The sequence below is a fragment of the Tiliqua scincoides genome, chromosome 1, assembly GCF_035046505.1.
Source record: "Tiliqua scincoides isolate rTilSci1 chromosome 1, rTilSci1.hap2, whole genome shotgun sequence".
NCBI classification, from domain to species: domain Eukaryota; kingdom Metazoa; phylum Chordata; class Lepidosauria; order Squamata; family Scincidae; genus Tiliqua; species Tiliqua scincoides.
In genome coordinates this window covers 80986892-81005451 of record NC_089821.1, presented here as the reverse complement: position 1 = coordinate 81005451, position 18560 = coordinate 80986892, and the positions used below count along the sequence as shown (strand labels likewise).

The 18560-nt window shown below is 42.5% G+C and overlaps 1 protein-coding gene across 1 annotated transcript in view; it reads right to left on the bottom strand.

Moving 5' to 3' along the window:
- LOC136645156 (kalirin) overlaps nucleotides 1-18560 on the bottom strand; it is a 250046-nt gene that overhangs the window by 45703 nt on the left and 185783 nt on the right. The window contains exons 16-17 of the mRNA XM_066621402.1: nucleotides 4802-4921; nucleotides 33-251 (exon numbers count right to left, since the gene is read on the bottom strand). Coding sequence (XP_066477499.1) covers nucleotides 33-251; nucleotides 4802-4921 — 339 coding nt within the window. The remainder of the gene's footprint in view (nucleotides 1-32; nucleotides 252-4801; nucleotides 4922-18560) is intronic.

Genomic DNA, 18560 nt, shown 5'->3' with positions numbered 1-18560 from the left:
CCATTACACAGAGAAGACATCATTCAGCTCACCTGCTCTGAAGTTTTATAAAAAGCAACAGATGCATTCACCAACTTCAGCCTATCCTCCATCTTCAGCATGAGCTGCTGCCAGTGCATTGCCACCTTTTCTGCACATTCCCTGATGGCGTCAGCATCGTAATGCCCAGCCTGCAGCAATACCTCTGCCTTCTGTTGCACCTGAAGGGCACTCTGGTGTGTCTTCTGCAAGGAAGTGGCATGAAAGAGGGACTGTGTATGAGGGGAGGAAAGAGAGATTTGTACAGATGTGCCAGTCATATGGTAAAAAAAAAAAAGAGGTGATGTGAGGTGTGAGCATGAAAGGTGAGAAAATGAATGAAACATTTTTAGAGTGAGTTCCACAACTGACAGATGCCCTTTTATCAAGCATTCTGCTGAACACTATTCATATGGGTTTATAAAGAAAAACAATACCAATGTTATTAGTAATTTCCACAGCATTTTTGTTTCCTTACAACAATCCTATGAGGTAGACCATTATGATTCCCATTTTATGAAGGGAACTATGGTCAAAGCCATAGTACAGTACATTGTTTGTTGCAGTATAATAATCAAACCCCAAGGACACAAAAGCTTGCTTGAGAACTTCTGTGGACAAACTGTTGAATGAGGCAATACAGAGAAAGTTGTGAGGAGGGGGAACAGAAGTATGGATGGGTGACTGCTGGCTGGTGGCCTAGGGGAAGATTTGTTTTCAAAGGATTTGCAAAGAAATCTCCAATTCTACTGTATGCGCTTTTGCCCTTTTCATCACATGTTGAGCTTTAAAGTACCATCAATATTTAATCTGGTATTCCTGCTTCTGAACAAACTTTTCGTCTCCCTTTGGCAGCATGGAAATGTCTATCTCACTGGGAGGGACTTAAGTTAATACCAAGTACAAGCATGTCTGGAGTGCAGCAAGCTGAGTTAACAAGAAATGAGTATCACAGAGGTGCTTAATACTGACAAGATGTGGAGAAAACTGGATGATAATCTCCTTCCCTGTATGCCAAACCCTCTACTCCCCTTCAGGGCTTGCCAACATAACAAGTGAACATGCAGTGTGGTTAACATGATGGTCACTATGAGACTATCAATAGCTCTGTAAAATACGGACTGTACATTATTTTCTAAAAATTGATTGTGGGAGTGCTTTAGGCCTATCTGCACAAGGCAAATAAGAAGTTAATGCTTTTTTATTGAAGATTAATTGATGAGGAATAGCAACTGCTATTTTCTGCTTTTGTATTCAGGACATTTTCACACATGACATTAAAAGAAGCATTGAACCTCTCCTGCGCTATATCTGTGTATATGTGTATGCTGTTAATGTGGGACAGAAAGTAGAAGAGAGGACTTGATTAAACCAGATTTAAATTCTAGTCAATTGAAGCTTTACACCTTCACATTGTAAATGACACACAGTGCTTTAAAATCATGTCCCTTTAACCACTTGAAAGAAATTAGAAATTCTACAATCTCCAACTCCACCTATAAAAGCAAGGACCAAAACTTGTTTTGAACCCAAACTTTCACAGTAACCATAGCTGTATAAGTGATTACTGCAGTGTTTCTCAAACTGTGGGTCAGGACCGACTAGATGGATCACAAGCCAATTTCAGGTGGGTCCCCATTCATTTCAATATTTTATTTTTAATATGTTAGACTTGATACTCCCATGGTATGTGACTGCATTTGGGGAAATGTTACAGACCTGTACTTTTAACAAGCTACTATGTATATTCTTTTAACAATGTTAGTAAATGGGACTAACTTCTGGGTAAGTGTGGGTAGGATTGCAGTGTAGGATTGTGAAAATTTTTCCTGCTAAGATGATGTCACTTCCGGTCATGACATCACTTCTGGTGGGTCCTGACAGATTTTCATTCTAAAAAGTGGGTCCCTGGGCAAAATGTGTGAGAACCACTGGACAGGGTTACCTTATACAGATTTATCCACACCTAGTCTCAGGTTTCTACCCTAAAAAGAGCCCCCCCCCCCCAGTAATACCTAACAAGCTACTATTGCCTTAAACTAATGTTTTGGGCAACTTTTTAATACTGCATTCATACGCTTTTCTGGGATGACTGATATCAATTTAAGAATGCAGCAAGCACACAACTCTCCAGTCTTTAGCTAGAAACAGTACAGCAGGGCAAGCTGTTCCTATAGCTCTCCCAAGCCCAGACTTAAAGACGGCAAGCAGTCCAGTTCAGTGGGGAGAGCTCCTGATCAAGCCCCACTGAAATGAATGAGTTGCACAAGAGCAATTCCATTCATTTCAATGGAGCCTGTGTAGAATGCAGATCTGGACTGTGCTCTAAGAAAATTCAGAGCAAATGGTAATAAGACAAAGCCCTATTAATGGACTGAGGTTAAAAGCTCTGAGCTAGTCACATGGTTTTGATGCGACCCTACTGTGATGTTGACATGATGCTGCTTATATAAAAACATTTAGGGTATAATCCTATCCTGTACTGGAACAGGCAAGCCAAGAGGCTTGCGCTGTATCCAGCGCAGGATAGGGGCCAGAATTGGCTCAGCCAGAGGCAAGGGGAAACCTTTTCCCTTACCCTTGGGTAAGGATACCCTTGGGTAAGGGTCGCTGGCCCCTATGAGTCTCCTCGGACTTGCGCCACCTCTTGAGGTGTCCGAGAGGAAGTGTCCGAGAGGAAGCCAGCACAGAGGCTTATGTCAGCTTACGCAGGCCGGCACTTCTCAGAGTGTCGGCCCAAGCGCACATTTGGATAGTACCCTTAATTATATAATTATAAATATATAGGTTATATATATATATATATATATATATATATATATATATATATATATATATATATATATATATAATTATATCCATTATAAATAAATAAATAAATATTTATTTATATAATATTTATACTATGATGCTATTTCTGAGTCCTTGTGATATCATCCTGTGGGACAAAGTGCACAGGAAACCTGTTTCTGACTCTTGACAGGAAATATATTTCTGTGACCTATAAACCTAATATTGCTCAGGTCAGAAGCACCTCCCCATCACACGTTTTATAACAGTGTCCTTTCTGAGGCTGAACCAGACCCCTCTCGTGAGAGATGGCTTCCTTTTATTTCACATGTAGACAAGATAGAGGTATGATGTGCCCAACCATTCAGATTTGGATTTGTAAATGTATTTTCTCTGAAGCTTAATAACTATGCTATCAAAATCTTAGATATTTCAAGGATAGGGAAATGCTGAGATATTTAGGTAGGCTCAAATTATTTGTTTTTCTCCTAAAAGCCATTTAATTTATTTTGAAATGGTATTTGTAGTTGCATGAGGTATTATGCAGATTATGTTTCCTAGTCCTATGATTGCTTCTTTGCCACTTGCCTTTTTTTGTTATTTTCAACAGCATTTGTAAAGTTTTAAAAAAATATCCCAAAAAAAATCATTTTTAAAAAAGAAAAAAGAACCACAGGCTGTCTTTGTGGTACAAAACCTGGAAGGCTGCTTCATATGGATTCAACAAACTACTTTCTTGATCTTCCCAGTGTTTTGAGCACCTATTTGTGAAATGGATACCTTCATTTTTTCAGAAAAGTGCAAGATTCTGACAAAGTGAATATAGCTAATTTCAGATATTGCACTGGGGAAAAACAGTTTTCTATAAAAGTCACAATATTGGTACTAGAAGAAAGAATACACAGGGCAGTGCAGGTGGGCATGGAACACACATGAGGGGGAAAAAAGCATTTAATCCATGTTCACTGCACACTTTTTAGCCTCATATAATTTTTTCCACAGTGAGGGCTAGTTTTAACTTCTCTTTTGCTGTGTTGCTCTTTTGCTCTGTCACACTGACAGGCCTTCATGGATTTTTTTTGGACCTGTTCATTAGAGGTTCATTCACCTCTACCTGCTCATTCGCAGCCAAATGAAGCCTGTAAGAAGAGCAGAGGCTTCTGCCAACAGTGTTGTCCAACAAAACTTTAAAAATAATAAATGCAGGGGTATACAGAAATGCTCTGCGAGCCTCATACTTAGAAGGAAACCATATGTTCCTATCTTCAGGTTCATTACCATGAGTTTAAATGTTGGAGCATTTGCAAGGGCAGGGCTGAATCACGTGCAGCTTTCTCATGATTACCACGAGTTTTTGTCCAGTGACAGGAAGACATACTGTCTAGGTACATCCTTTCTGTTTATGTAGCTATTGCCATACTTGTCTAGATCAGTGTTTCTCAACATTTGTTGTCCACCGTTCCACTTCACACAGTCCGTCTTTTTGAAGTACCACCATAACTAACTGGTGGTACTTCTATGACATCATTACCAGCAACTTCTTGGCTGGGAGGCCAGATGTAATGCAACAAACACCAGTAAGAAGCTCAGGGTGGACAGAAGGGCTTTTTTGAGTGCAAAAAAGCATGCTCTGAAACTCTGCCCACCAAGCCAAGTTTCCTACCACTGTTTCTTGCATCATGTTCCTGGTCTCACTGCCAAGCAGCAGGTGTCCAGGGATTTCATGAGTACCACTAGACACCACCTTAAGTACTACTGGTGGTACCTGTACCACTGGTTGAGAAACACTGGTCTAGATACTGCTATCATTTATTTCAATTCTAGTCGCCTCCTACAACCATGATGTAACCAATATTTTGCTTCCTGATTTGTTTGTTTTCCTCCCTTTTCATCACCATTCTCTTTATGCCCATTGAAGGCATTCTCTTTATGCCTCTTTGCTGTTTGAATTGTGGCAGGAGTGGGGAGAGAAAGGGAAATTGATTGCTGTTACCTCTATAGCCAGTTGGAACTGCTCATGCTCCCTCTGCAGCTGCTCAGCTTCTGACAGGGAGCTTGCATTGACGAGACTGGCATTGAGCATGGATTCTCCATTCCGGATCCAGCCAAGAACCTAGCAGGAAACAAAAGGCCAAAAGATAACCCTTGGTTGACACAGTTGACCCAAATGTTTGGACAACGCTGATGCATTCTCCATCATTACGCTTCATGAATCATGTCCTAAGACTGGGCCATCATCAAGTTACTTATGTTGAAAGACAGTGTAAAACAACATGGAAAAAGCAGCATATGGACCCATCCTTCCCAGCTCTGAATACAGACCCACGGGAGTTGCAAATTAATAACTGGGTGTTCTCTTTATTTGTTCCATGCTGTCAGCTCTTTCAGCATTTTTGCCATTGCATCTGTGCTCCTTTGAGGGCTAGAAACTTACTTTTAAATTTTAAATTCTCCAGATTTTAATAAGAACCGGTGGGTCGCACACCAGAGTCATGAGTGCCATGCATATGTCACCCTTGCTTAATGAGTAATGAGTAGGAGAACAGCCATTTGTTTCAGAATAAAGGTATAATCTAATTATCCGCAGATTTTTCACCTGTGGTTTTATCTCAACGCTATGGGAAATTAAAGGGAAAACCTCCCTTTTAGAAACAGTCTCGCATACCATTGTGATGGGGAGAGCTGCAGCAGTCAGACAATCAATCTCTCCCTCTCTCCAGACATTTAGAAAGGCTTCACTCCTAGACAAGTGACTCCCCTCTTCCCCCTGGAGTATGTGAAAATGCAAAGCAGAGGTGATTATCACCTCCGCTTTGCATTATCTCTGCATTCTTTCCCAAGCCCCTGGTGGAGTGAAGGGGGGGATTGATTGCCTGCTGGCACTCTTGTGCAGGCTGTTTTAAAATTGCTGAACAAGGGGACATTGTTTTTTACATGGATTTCCTTTAACATGATTTTTGGCCTCCACGGGGGGGGGGGGGTTTCTAGGAATTAAACCCTCATACATACCGAGATTCAACCTGTATAACCTCCCATGATGGATATTTGCATTTCTAGATACAATTGCTTGCACCTCCTAGTCTTATTTTCTCATAAAGTTTAATTATTTTCAAAATGCCCGAAGGTTCTTTCTCTTTCCTTTTTCGGTTTATATAGAAATGAATGAATCACTTTCCAAAAAGATATAACCTGTCTTTAATGCATGATCAAATGTTGGTCAGAGATAATTTTCAGAGCTTTGAAACCCAAAAGCTCTGGTTCAACATCCTAGCTAGCAGCTCTTTCCCTGACCACCATTCCAGGTGTGATTCATTAAAGTGCCTTAAAGGAACCATTCCCCCCTCCCCTGGGGCACTTCATGTATCATTTTCATCACTGCAATTTACCATCCTTCAGTGTAATGAAATTCATCATCATTAGTTTACAAAAACAGTAGCAGTAACTAGTCCCGGTGTTTGCTCTTAATTTGTAAAAAAAATAAAATGCAATAACATTCTGCTTTGTTCAGCAGTAGAGGGTTTTTTCCCATTTATCTGGAGGGAATCCCCATCTTCGCAGCACATGCTACAGTTGCTATGGAAAGTATATCAGAGATTCTAAGAAAAAGGAATGGGCTTCCATTTAGCCACCAGGTTATTGAGGTAGTCTTACAGAGGCAGAGCGCTTCTGGCCCAACATGGACTTTCGCAAATGTGTGCTGCCAAAACAGCTGGCACAGATTTGAGAACCACCATTGCAGGGCTTGGGGCTTCCCCCAAAGAGACCTCTCGCTACTATAGCTGCTTTGGTACTGCTACTCAAACAGGCACTGGAAAGCTCAGGATTGGGCTGCCCGCCCCTTTCGTAAGTGCAACTTAAGTTCCAGGGGTCTGTACTTAAACTGAAAAATAGTTGAGCATATAGGCCTGGTGCTATAATTTCTGTGCAAAAGCACCATCAAAGGACTACTGCAGCTGCATGAAAGTTATGCAGCCAATTGGAACTCAGTTTAATAACTTGGGGAGCCAGCATACTTCAGGAACTCATGATCAAGAGACAAACAAATAGACAAACTCTCAGTATGAAATCACTTCTCAATATATGTAATGTTTTCAAAGACACTATCACCACAGGCTCACCAAACTTTATGAAACTGCTCATAGCAGGTCAACCAAAGCAAATATACAAAATTAGCAGAAATGTCTTCACATTTTGCTAGCTTATTGTAAGATATATAAGAGATATAATATATGCATGGAGCTATAAGTTGTTGGCATCCTTCAGTCTCGGAAGACCATGGTGTCACGCTCTGAATGGTGATTCTGGAACAGTGTCCTTTCCAGTGCGCGAAGCCTGGGTAAAATAGGTATGGAGGATAGGCTGTTACCCATGCAGCAAATCCCCCCTCTCCACGTCGCTGGAATGGTCCAATGGAAAGGCAGAGGCCAATACGGTTGGTTCCAGCGGCATCGCAGGAGTTGCCAGAACGTGACTGTGTTCAGCCATGAACTGCCTCAGGGACTCCGGCTCCGGATTTTGCCTCGAGGTTGACTCCTGAAGCCTTTTCCATAACTGAATGTAGCCACAAGGCAGTGGAAGTTTGGGACCAGAGTTTTCCTTCTCTCAGATGAGCTGCCTTCCCAGGCTGACGAGTCCCATCTACCTGGTGGCTGTTTAGTCGCCTCTTACGACAAGTACAGCCAAACTGAGGGCCTATTCTTATCCCCAGCCCCCAGGGGAATATCCCCAGCCCCCAGGGGAAGGAGCTATAAGTAGCATAAGGCAATCAGATGCACAAAAACTCTGGAGACTATTCCAACAATTGGACCATAGCAGAGCCTGAATCTCTCGCCTACGCTGTCAGACTGCATCTTTTTAATGTAGCTGGCCACCCCCTGAGACGGCTTCATTTAAGAACAAAGAAATAATAACCACCAGCAGTACAGCTGCATTTCTATGAGAGCCTACAGTTAGCACAACGAATCAATATCAACGATATGAAATACTGTGCCTAATTGCGAGCTACTTGGTGATCAATATCTTTTCTGCATCACCAGCTTCTATCGGATACAACTGGCTGGTATGTTACTAACTTAAACAGACAAAAAGTATAAATAACTCAGAGAGAAGGATTACAATAAATTATCCTTAGAATTTTAGGACCAGTTCCATGAATTAATGTGAAGAAGTCACTAAATGCAGGCTGTAATCACCCTACTACTTGAGGGATGTAGACCAGGAGTACCAGCACATCTGATCGAAGTCTTAATATCTTTGTTACCAAGAACAACTCCTTTAAGAGGCGTGATTCCTTTTATATAGTCATTAGACTGATCCTGCAAGCAGGTAATTGGATTTGTGAGAATCCAGTATAAACAATAAGCATTACAGTAGCTGATTAACAAAAGGGAAAAAGCTTCATTTGCACAAGGTTGAAAAAAGGAGGATGAGTCCTCAGAGGCACACTGAGCAAAGACAGTTCAAGTTAAAAAGTTTATTTTAACACAGGGGTTCTTAACCTTTTATGGTTACAGATCCCCAAAATGTCCCCATCTCCCCCCCTTCACCAATCTGTTGAAATCATCATCATCACCAGTCCTATTAGGTACCAGTACAACTCCAAAAGATGTCAACTCCAAAAGTGGTTTTACTTTACATATTGATAGCTAAGAACATAATATTTCAATCTGTATTGATAATGGTATTAGTTAATAGTCTAATCCAGTGTTACTCAAACTGTGGGTTGGGACTCACTAGTTGGGTTGCAAGCCAATTTTAGGGCGCAATCCTAACCCACTTTCCAGCACTGGCATAGCTGTGCCAGTGGGGTATGTGCTTCATCCTGCAGTTGGGGGGAAGTCACGTAGGCCTCATCAAAGTAAGGGAATGTTTGCTCCCTTACCTCGGAGTTGCACTGCCCTTATGTCAGTGCTGGTAAGTGGGTTAGGATTGCGCCCTTAGTGGGTCCCCATTCATTTCAAGGTGTATTTTTAATATATTAGATTTGATCCTACCATGGTATGAGTCTGCATTTGTCAGAATAATTCAAGGATAACAGTAATTGTACTAATCATTTTCAGAAGAAAGAGAATTACAGTTAGGACAAGTTAGAGAAGAGGTTATTAACAGTATTCACAGTATTTATATACCACTTTTCAACGGAAAATTCACAAAGTGGTTGTCAGAGAAAATCAAACAAACAACTTATGGCTCCCTGTCCTAAAAGGGCTCACAATCTAAAAGGATGCAAAAGAACACCAGCAGACAGCCACTAGAAAAGACAGTGCTGGGCTGAGAAGGGCCAGTTACTCTCCCCCCACTAAATAAAAGAAGAGCATCCACTTGAAAAAGTGCCTCTTACCCAGTTAGCAGGGGTTATCGAATGTTCTCAAACATTTAGCACCAGGACACACTTTTTAGAATGAAAATCTGTCAGGACCCACTGGAAATGATGTCATGAACAGAAGTGACATCATCAAGCAGGAAAATCTGAACAATCCTATGCTGTAATCCTGCCCACACTTACCTAGGATTAAATCCCATTTACTGTCATAGGTAAAAGCATATACATAGTAGCCTGTTAAAAGTACAGAGCTGTAACATTTCCCCAGATGCAGTCACATACCATGGTAGCATCAATTCTAATATATTAAAAATAAAATATTGAAATGAATGGGAACTCACCTGAAATTGGTTCGTGACCCACCTAGTGGGTCCTGACCCACTGTTTGAGAAACACCGAAGAGGAATCTAAAGAGTTTGCTGAAATGCAAAGAAGTAGGAATTAACTTTGCCCTTCACCCGTGTTTATCCATCTTTTACCTTTTCCCATTCACATTGGGAATCTCCATAAAAATCTATTCGTTTTAGCAACTGCCACAAGAACAGCAAGGGGTGGGACTAAATGTACAGATTTCCAGCATTAGGGCCAGGCAGTGCAATGAGGTACAATGCCAGGATCAAGTTTCCTATGTTTTTCAATCAAAGACAAACCAATCTTCTGTTCAAAAGCTATCCATGTTTTGCTAAATCTGAGAGGGTAGATTTAAGATTTAGCTCTCAATTATGATATTTGTGCTCAGTGGCATCACTAGGGGGTGAATCACTAGAGCAGGGGTGCTCAAACCTTCAACTTTAGGGATGCTGGACCTTTAACAAGTGTATAGAAGAGAGAATTTCAGCAGGTGCAACTTTTCATCCCACAGATGACAAGCTGCACCTGCTGAAATTATCTCTCCTACACAATCCCAGCATCCCTAAAGTTGAAAGTTTGAGCACCCCTGCACTAGAGCCATTAGTTATTTGATTTTTTTTCTGTAAACCGCTTTGGGAACTTTTTGTTGAAAAGCGGTATATAAATACTGTTATTATTATTATTTTATTATTAGGGGGAGTGGGAAGTGTGAGTTGCACCGGGTGATGCACACAGGGTGGTGCGCTAGCTAAAATTTTTGAAATCTTAGTATTTTTGAATAATATAATCATATTATATATCAATCAATGTGTAATTTCATGAGGAACACAATGAAACAAATCATGTTGAAATCTCTATTCCAGTGAGGCAGCATTACTCCCTCAGTAAGTTCTTGCGGGGGAGGAGCTAGGCAGCAACGCGATCCCCAGCATTGTGCCACTAAGGGGGCGAGGGGGGGGCTTTGCACTTACTTTTTACAACGTAGGGCAGCAGCAGGCTGCAGGAAGTGCAGGGAGCCCTGTGCAGCCCTCGACAGCGCTCTCCGACACTTGGAATCTGCAATTGAAGTGGGCGCAAAGCACCTCCTGCAAAATGGAAGTGCTTTGCGCCTGCTTCTATTGCAGGTTCCAAGCTTTGGGGAGCTCTGTGGGGGGGGGGCTGCACAGGGCTCCCCACACCACCTGCAGCCCTACATGGTAAAAAGTAAGTGCAAAGCATCCCTCCTTGCCCCCCTTAGCGACGCAATCCTGGGGATTGCATCACTGCCTCCCTCCCCTTCCTCCACCCCTTAAAGGTACAGGGGAAGTGTTATATGAACTGATGGGTCGTGACCCACCAGTTTGAGAACCACTGCTCTATTCTATCAAAAGTTATAGTAAAAATACCAGTGGGGTGGGGCCATCACTATGCTCAATGCCCGGGGCATTGCCCTGCCCATTGCATAGGAGGAGGTCCATCATGGGGGTGACACGCTGGACTCCCACACCAAACGATGTAAACCCTAGTGACACCACTGTTAATGCTAGAGGCATTTTAGTCTCTGTCACCCAGAGTTGCAAAAATTCTGACACCTTGGGCTTAGTGCTTCTGAGTATGCAAGTAGAATACTTTTACTTTCCTTTGTAAAGGAAAATAAACCTTTTTTTTTTAAACTGGACCTAGAGACGCAATGTCTTAGAACAGGGGTGTCCAAACTTTTTGGCAAGAGGGCCACATCATCGCTCTGACACTGTGTCGAGGGCCGGGGAAAAAAGAATTAATTTACATTTCAAATGTGAATAAATTTACATAAATGAATATATCAGAGGTGGAACTTATATGAATGAATGAAGATCTTGCAATAGCTCAAGGCCTATAAAAATTGCCTTGCACAAAGCAAGGCCAACCTTTCCTGCACTGCTGCTGCTGTAACACAGACATGAAAGAGCAAGCAGTTGAGGGAACACTCGGTCCACAGCTCATGCAAGAAGTTGAATAGTTAAGAGCAGTTGCGTTGAGCCAGCACAGGCGCCAGCAAGTCTCCAAAGGGTTAGAGGCTCATTGGAGACTGGGGGCTCCCTGTGGGCCAGATTGGGAATTCCAGAGGGCCACAGGTGGCCCCTGGGCTGGGGTTTGGGCACCCCTGTCTTAGAGCATGTCCACAGTGCCATCACTCACTCTTTAATGGAAGTGAAGATGCATATTACTGGATATACCTTTATGTGAAAATAGCATGCTATGAGATTTACATTCCATTGTTTTGGCAGTAGGTCAAGAGGGTGGCATCCTATCTAAGCCAGTACAATTTTGGTTGGTCATCAATGGGATGAAATGAATCTTTGTTCCTTTGTCCAGTTTTTCACATACAAATACTCATCTGCAAACTGGAACCGCCAACACCAAAACTAGACTTAGCTCTTTTTGCTTCATAATTGGGATGCCCAGATATTTCTGATTCTTCCAGTCCTGCCCCATCCCTCATCAGTGCTGCCACACATTTTAACAAACAGGGTATGGCATACCACTACTTTTCTTCTCATTTTTGCACAATATAAACTTCTTTCTCTCTCATTTGCAATGAAGAGCACAATACAAACTAGCAAAGAGCACAATGCAAACCCTTCAAGAGGATCCAACACATTATCCCATTTAGAGCCCAATCCTATCAAACTGTCCAGCACCAATGCAGCCGTGCCAATGGGGTGTATACTGCATCCTGCAGTGGAGGAGCAGTCCCAGACATTTATTCCCTTACCTCAGGGCTGCATTGTGGTTGCATCACTGCTGGAAGTTTGGATAGGATTAGCCCCGTAGAGCCCAATCCTGGGCTCGATGTGCCAGCTTACTGCAAGTGCGCACTGTGCCAGCTTACTGCAAGTGCACACTGTTGCAAACAGTAAGCAGTAACAGTAACAGTGCCATAAGGCTCGTTTGTGAGGCCTAACACCAGACCAGTGCCCGTGCTAGCCCAGTACTGGCTGGCACTTGGCTAGCACCAGGCAGGCTCCCAGCCTATGCCGCTTGGCAGTTGTATGGACCACTGAGCCACGGAGAGGTGGAGGGTGGGGGAATGCGTGTAGAGAGGGAGGGAGGTGGGACCGGTGGAGCAGGATCCTGAAAGTTCACATGGGGCTCACTGCCTGACACAAACGCTCTTCCCTGAATTGAGTAGCCCTAGCCCCGTTGCAGGGCTACTTCCCTTACCTGGGGGAAAGGGATCCCCTCTCCCAAGGTGCCGTCCGCGGCTGCCCAAGGCGCACAGGATGCGGTGTAGCCATTTTTGGTGCCACCGCAGCCATGCCACGCCATAGGAGCTAGGGATTGGGCTGTCAGTCCCTAACTACCTAGGTCTGCAAGGCTTTTTAAAAGTTATGACAGATATGCTACAGATGCTACTTCCTCATACTGCAGACAAATTGTATGTATAGGTGCACCATGCACAGAAAGGCTCTTGTAAGCCTTCTTCAACCCTGGTCTGATATCTACAGATAGTTAACTATTTCTCTAATCCTTTGCTTGGAATGCTAATTTAGGGGAAAAAACCCTAATTGCATAAGTTCAACAATGTAAATAGCAAAGTTCTAGCCTAATTCCCACAGCGTTTCAACTTTAATTTTTTCCTTGCTTGTGTCATATTTACACTTGTTTTCAGTACATGATGCAGAATGGCCAAGGTAGCAAAGCAATAAGTTCAATAGCCTTTGTAGCATTAAAAGCATTTATTTGGATCATGGGAAGTGCATAGAGATCAGCATTTATTTACATCTATAATATAATATAATATCTATCTGCATTATACAAGACAAGCTTGCCAACTGGCACACTTATACAGATTTAACATCATTTCAACAACAACAACAACAAATGTACAGGGGGCTAAGTTGCCCCCAGACACTTCTCTGATCACCACTTTCAATTAAATAACAGATATGGCTGTTATCTTGAAATGCACAGACAGGCTAACAACAGGCAGTAACCTTTAAGATGACATTTCCTACAAATGAAAGATTTTATCAGTTTCATCAGTTTAAGGAAACACTAAATACGTCAGGATTTAAGCAGAGTCTCAAGGCCCTTTGAAAAGCACCAACTTATGCCAGGAGAACAGAATAATATTGCGAAATGCTCTTTGAGCCTAGCAGGTTGAACAATTCAATGTAAGCAAGTTCCCCAGAACCACCATTACCCTGCCTGCAATGATTGATTTGGCTTCAAACTTCCTCTGAACCTGAGTTTCACTGAACAGAATATATTCAACAGAATAGAAAGATTCCACTCCAATTAGAGCTGTAGGAGGCAGGAATTAGTTTGGAAGTTGTCAAGAGTTTAAGAGATTTTGGACGCAATCCTAACTCACTTTCCAGCACCAACATAAGGGCAATGCAGCTCCAAGCTAAGGGAACAAACATTCCCTTGTCTTGAGGAGACCTCCATGACTGCCATCCAACTGCAGGATGCAGCACACATTCCATTGGCACAGCTATGCCAGTGCTGGAAAGTAGGTTAAGATTTGGGCCTTTGAGTTTCTGTGCTGATCTTTCCATTAACCCTGGATACTTCCTTGAATTCTTGCCCTGCTTTAGTATTTTTAAATTACTTGAAGTAGCAATTTCAGGGACCACCAACTTTTCTGCTCTTCTTGCATCTCAAAACATTTGCATTTTTAGTTGGACAGCTGGACATCTGTGGCCATGGTGTCACATGCTTAACAGCACATCCCAAGGGAATACATACAGCAGACTGCCTAGAGAACTTACAGCTGAAACTGAATTTGCAAATATCTTTATCATGTTTATGCCAAATTGACCAGATCTGATAGAGAATTGCACACACAGACCTTCCAAACAGGAAGTCTTCAGCACTGACTTTAAATGGGGTCATCTCTGCAGGTAGAACAGGGATGAGCAGGCGGCATTTAACTTCCTATCTGCTATTCCACAATGGCCATGTCTGTGTTTTTCCTCTAGGATTATCCTTATCGTTTAAGAGCAAGTCTGTGGTTTGAACATGTACTCTGGTTTTCCTTGGGGGGAAAAATGTATAGAAGGTCATGTGATTTCTTCACATTCTGAACCATTCAACCTATGAAAACTTCACATCACTGAATCTGAAGGAGCATAGTTGAGGGCATGACTCTTCAATAAACTGATAAGAAATACATAAATTAAATGAGCCGTTTCATAACAACAATATTGAAAGAGTGCCTTTCCTGGTTTCTCTGTGAGACTTAAGACCCTGTGAGACTGGAAATATCTTTCTGAAAAAATCTAAAATTTAAAAACTAGGTTGCAAGACTCTATATTTAGGAGCTTTAAAAACAGCATACTGGAATTGAAACTGCAGGTTGTGTTTAAGATATGCCAATAATTTCCAAGTTAACGATTCTAGAACTTCAAAATTGAAGATACAATTTTTTGGCACTACAATTTGTCACAGCCGAATTCTGAACTGACCAGCATACAGTGCTGTAGTAGCGCCGAAAATGGCTGCCGCTGCATCCTGGGCACAACCCAGGCAGCGGTGGCGGCTCCCTGGGAGAAGGGAACCTTCGTCCCCTTCCCCCGGGTAAGGTAAGTGACCCTGCAATGGGGCTACTAGATTTTATGGCAACCTAATGGCTGGTGTAGAATCAAGAGTCTCCGTGTTGGGCCAGCGGTTAGCCGGCGCGCACTGTTTAGGATTGGGCCCTCAATCTCTTCAGAATTTTAATGTTTCATTTGAAGATATCCTTAGGATTGATTCTATTTCAATTAAATTAATTCAGCCTTAAGTGGACATTGAGATACACCAGATAAGAGTTTTTAGATCTGGACTTGGAAGGCCCAGGGTTGAGCCAAAAGACAGGTTATTGTTATTAAAATTTATAAGCTACTTTTTATAGTGGTTGCACAAGGCAGCATACAGCAAATATCAGAACAATTTACCCAAAAAAGGAAGGATTTTGTCCCGCTGATACTCTATCCCAGTGGTGATCCAATCTGCTGCTCTTGTTTGCAGATAAAGAATTAATCAGTCACACCAATAAGTCTTAAAGAGAATCACTGTCAGAGTTATGATATCATAAGATCTGACAGTAGTGAGAGATAGGCAAGATGGACAGAACAGTGATATCTTTCGGTAACACAAATAAAATCTCCCATGCAAGGAAAGGGAACAGCAGAGCCACATACTAGGAGAACAAAACAACTCCTTGGTGTTAACCAGAATTACTTTGGATTACTACCTGCTAATAGCCTTCCATTACCTCTCATTGGAAATCTAAGTTTTGCAGTTACTTTGCCAATAGGCTGTAAATCCCAGAGTAAAAGATATAAAATCTCTCCCTCTTCACATAAAAAGAATGTGAAAACTGGTTATCCATTTTACAATGTATTCTATACTGGGAGCGCCACATATAACATCACACATTCATTGCCTCCAATTCCATATTTCAACTCTCTGCCTTGACATTCAAGTCTATGGGGGTATATGGTTGAAACACAAACCCTTCTTAAATGAGATGAGGGGGGATCATTTTCAAGCGCTCTGAATGCCATTATGTTAAAATGCAACCATATGTAGGCATTCTAGAACTCTCCAGTCTTTTGACTGCATCAGCAAAAGTTAACTTAGCAAAGGTATTGGTGACGGCCCACTCTTCCTCTTTTCCTAATAGCAAAGGCAATTTGGTAATGAGTTTGAGATCATTCATCGTCTCAGATATTCTGAAGTGAAAGTGAAGCACATTTGAATCTGGACTGCCAGTGAACAACAAGCCAAAATCAATATAGATTCCAATTTCACTAAGTGATTTTGATTATGACTCATCCCACAGGAAGCCAAATCCAGCCACATTATGACAGGGCACCGATATATTTAAACCCAGCTCTTTCCAGGGAAAGCTTGAGCTGCAATAATTCACAGGTTAATAAGCAATTGACTTTTAAAGCATTCAGCTGAACAAATAAAATGAGTTCTCACCATGGGCTCGCTGAAAGGCCTCCAAGTGAGGAAGGCTCTGATGGTCTCCCCAATAACATTAAAGAAACTCTAATGAACCGCAGCTGTTAACATCTCTCTTGAAGTAGTTTGAAAGTTCACTCCTAAATTCAAGTACACTATGCTTGATATTATTCTAAGGGACAGGTCTGTAGATGGTGGGAACAAACTATGGATGACCCTTCCCTTAAACTGAAAAAAAATGAGGGAATGTTGCTAGGAGATCTTTTCAGTGTGTATACAGAGTGACCAGGCATGAAAAGAGTGAAACCAGAAAGGACATATTTCCAAATGAATTACAAATACAAGCAAGCTCCACTGTTTTTCACAAGAGTCTTGCAGCAACTATAGTGCGATCTGCATGTGGTTGCCCTTGAAGATGGTCTGGAAATATCATTTGATTCAAAATGCAGTTAACAGATTTTCAGGAGGTTCTAGCTGCACTGATCATATTACTCCAGCATTAAAAACTGGTTGCCAACTTGTTTCAAGGGCAAGAGTATCTCTTTCCATCTGCCACCTGCTCTTCCTGAAGTGCTGATGGTGGAAGTCATGATGTATTAGACCAGGGGTGCCCAAACCCCAGCCCTGGGGCCACCTGCGGCCCTTGAGGACTCCCAGTCCAGCCCTCAGGGAGCCCCCAGTCTCCAATGAGCCTCTGGCCCTCCCGAGACTTGCTGGAGCCCGCGCTGGCCTGATGCAACTGCTCTCAGCGTGACGGCCAACTGTTTGACCTCTTGCTTGAGCTGTGGGATGAGGGTTCCCTCCACTGCTTGCTGTTTCACATCTGTGATGCAGCAGCAGCAAACAAAAGGCTGGCCTTGCTTTGTGCAAGGCCTTTTGTAGGCCTTGAGCTATTGCAGGACCTTCATTTATCCATTCGTATAAGTTTCATTCCCCTGGGGGCTAGGGATAAGAATAGGCTCTCAGTTTGGCTGTACTTGTTGTAAGAGGCGACTAAACAGCCACCGGGTAGATGGGACTTGTTAGCCTGGAAAGGCAGCTCATCTGAGAGAAGGAAAACTCTGATCCCAAACCACCACTGCCTTGTGGCTACATCCAGTTATGGAAAAGGCTTCAGGAGTCAACCTCGAGGCAAAATCCGAGCCGGAATCCCTGAGGCAGTTCATGGCTAAACACAGTCACGTTCTGGCAACTCCTGTGACGCCCCTGGAACCAACCGTATTGGCTTCTGCCTTTCCATTGGACCATTCCAGCGATGTGGAGAGGGGGGGATTTGCTGCATGGGTAACAGTCTATCCTCCATATCTACTTTACCCAGGCTTCGCGCACTGGAGAGGACACTCTGTTCCAGAATACTATTCAGAGCGCAATGCCATAGTCTTCCGAAACTGAAGGATGCCAACAAATAAGTTTCATCTCTAGTATATTCATTTATGTAGATTTATTCAAATTTGAAATGTAAGTTAATTCTCTTTTCCCCCGGCCCCCAACACAGTGTCAGAGAGATGATGTGGCCCTCCTGCAAAAAAGTTTGGACACCCCTGCATTAGATTCAACAACTGTCTCTGACTGGCAGCAAATCCAGGGTAAATGGAAGCTTGGGTCCACCTACCCTTCCATAGATTTGCAAGCAAACCTGTTTGAGCAGTAGTGAGAAAGACAGAATGGCATTTGGAGTAAGATATGAGATTTAAGAAATGTCACACAGTAGAGACTTAAGTGATGGTCACAAAGAGGAACCAAGCGGAGCAGGTTATAAGCCTCACCCCACCCCAGAACTAATTACTGGCTCTGTCAGCAGTCCTGATTTTCTGATCTGCTAGTATATAACATTCACATGGCTTTCAGGTTTTTTCCATAAGTGTCTATGATATGCAAAGTTGCTATCTTCTAACAAAACACTAGGCATTTTATGGCAATGCTTTCTACGCCTTCTCTGCAAACAAATATTCACTTTGAAGGAGAAGAAACAGAGGGGGAGGAGGAGGAGGAGGAAGAGGACAACAGGCTTCTGCTCTGTTTTGGCTGGACTGTGCCCTCTATCCCCAGGCCATTTAACACCAACCACCCCATGCAGGACAATAAACAGATAAAGGAGGAGGCAAAGACATCAGATATCTGCTCTGCTTCTGTGATTTTAATGTCATTTTAAATTTTT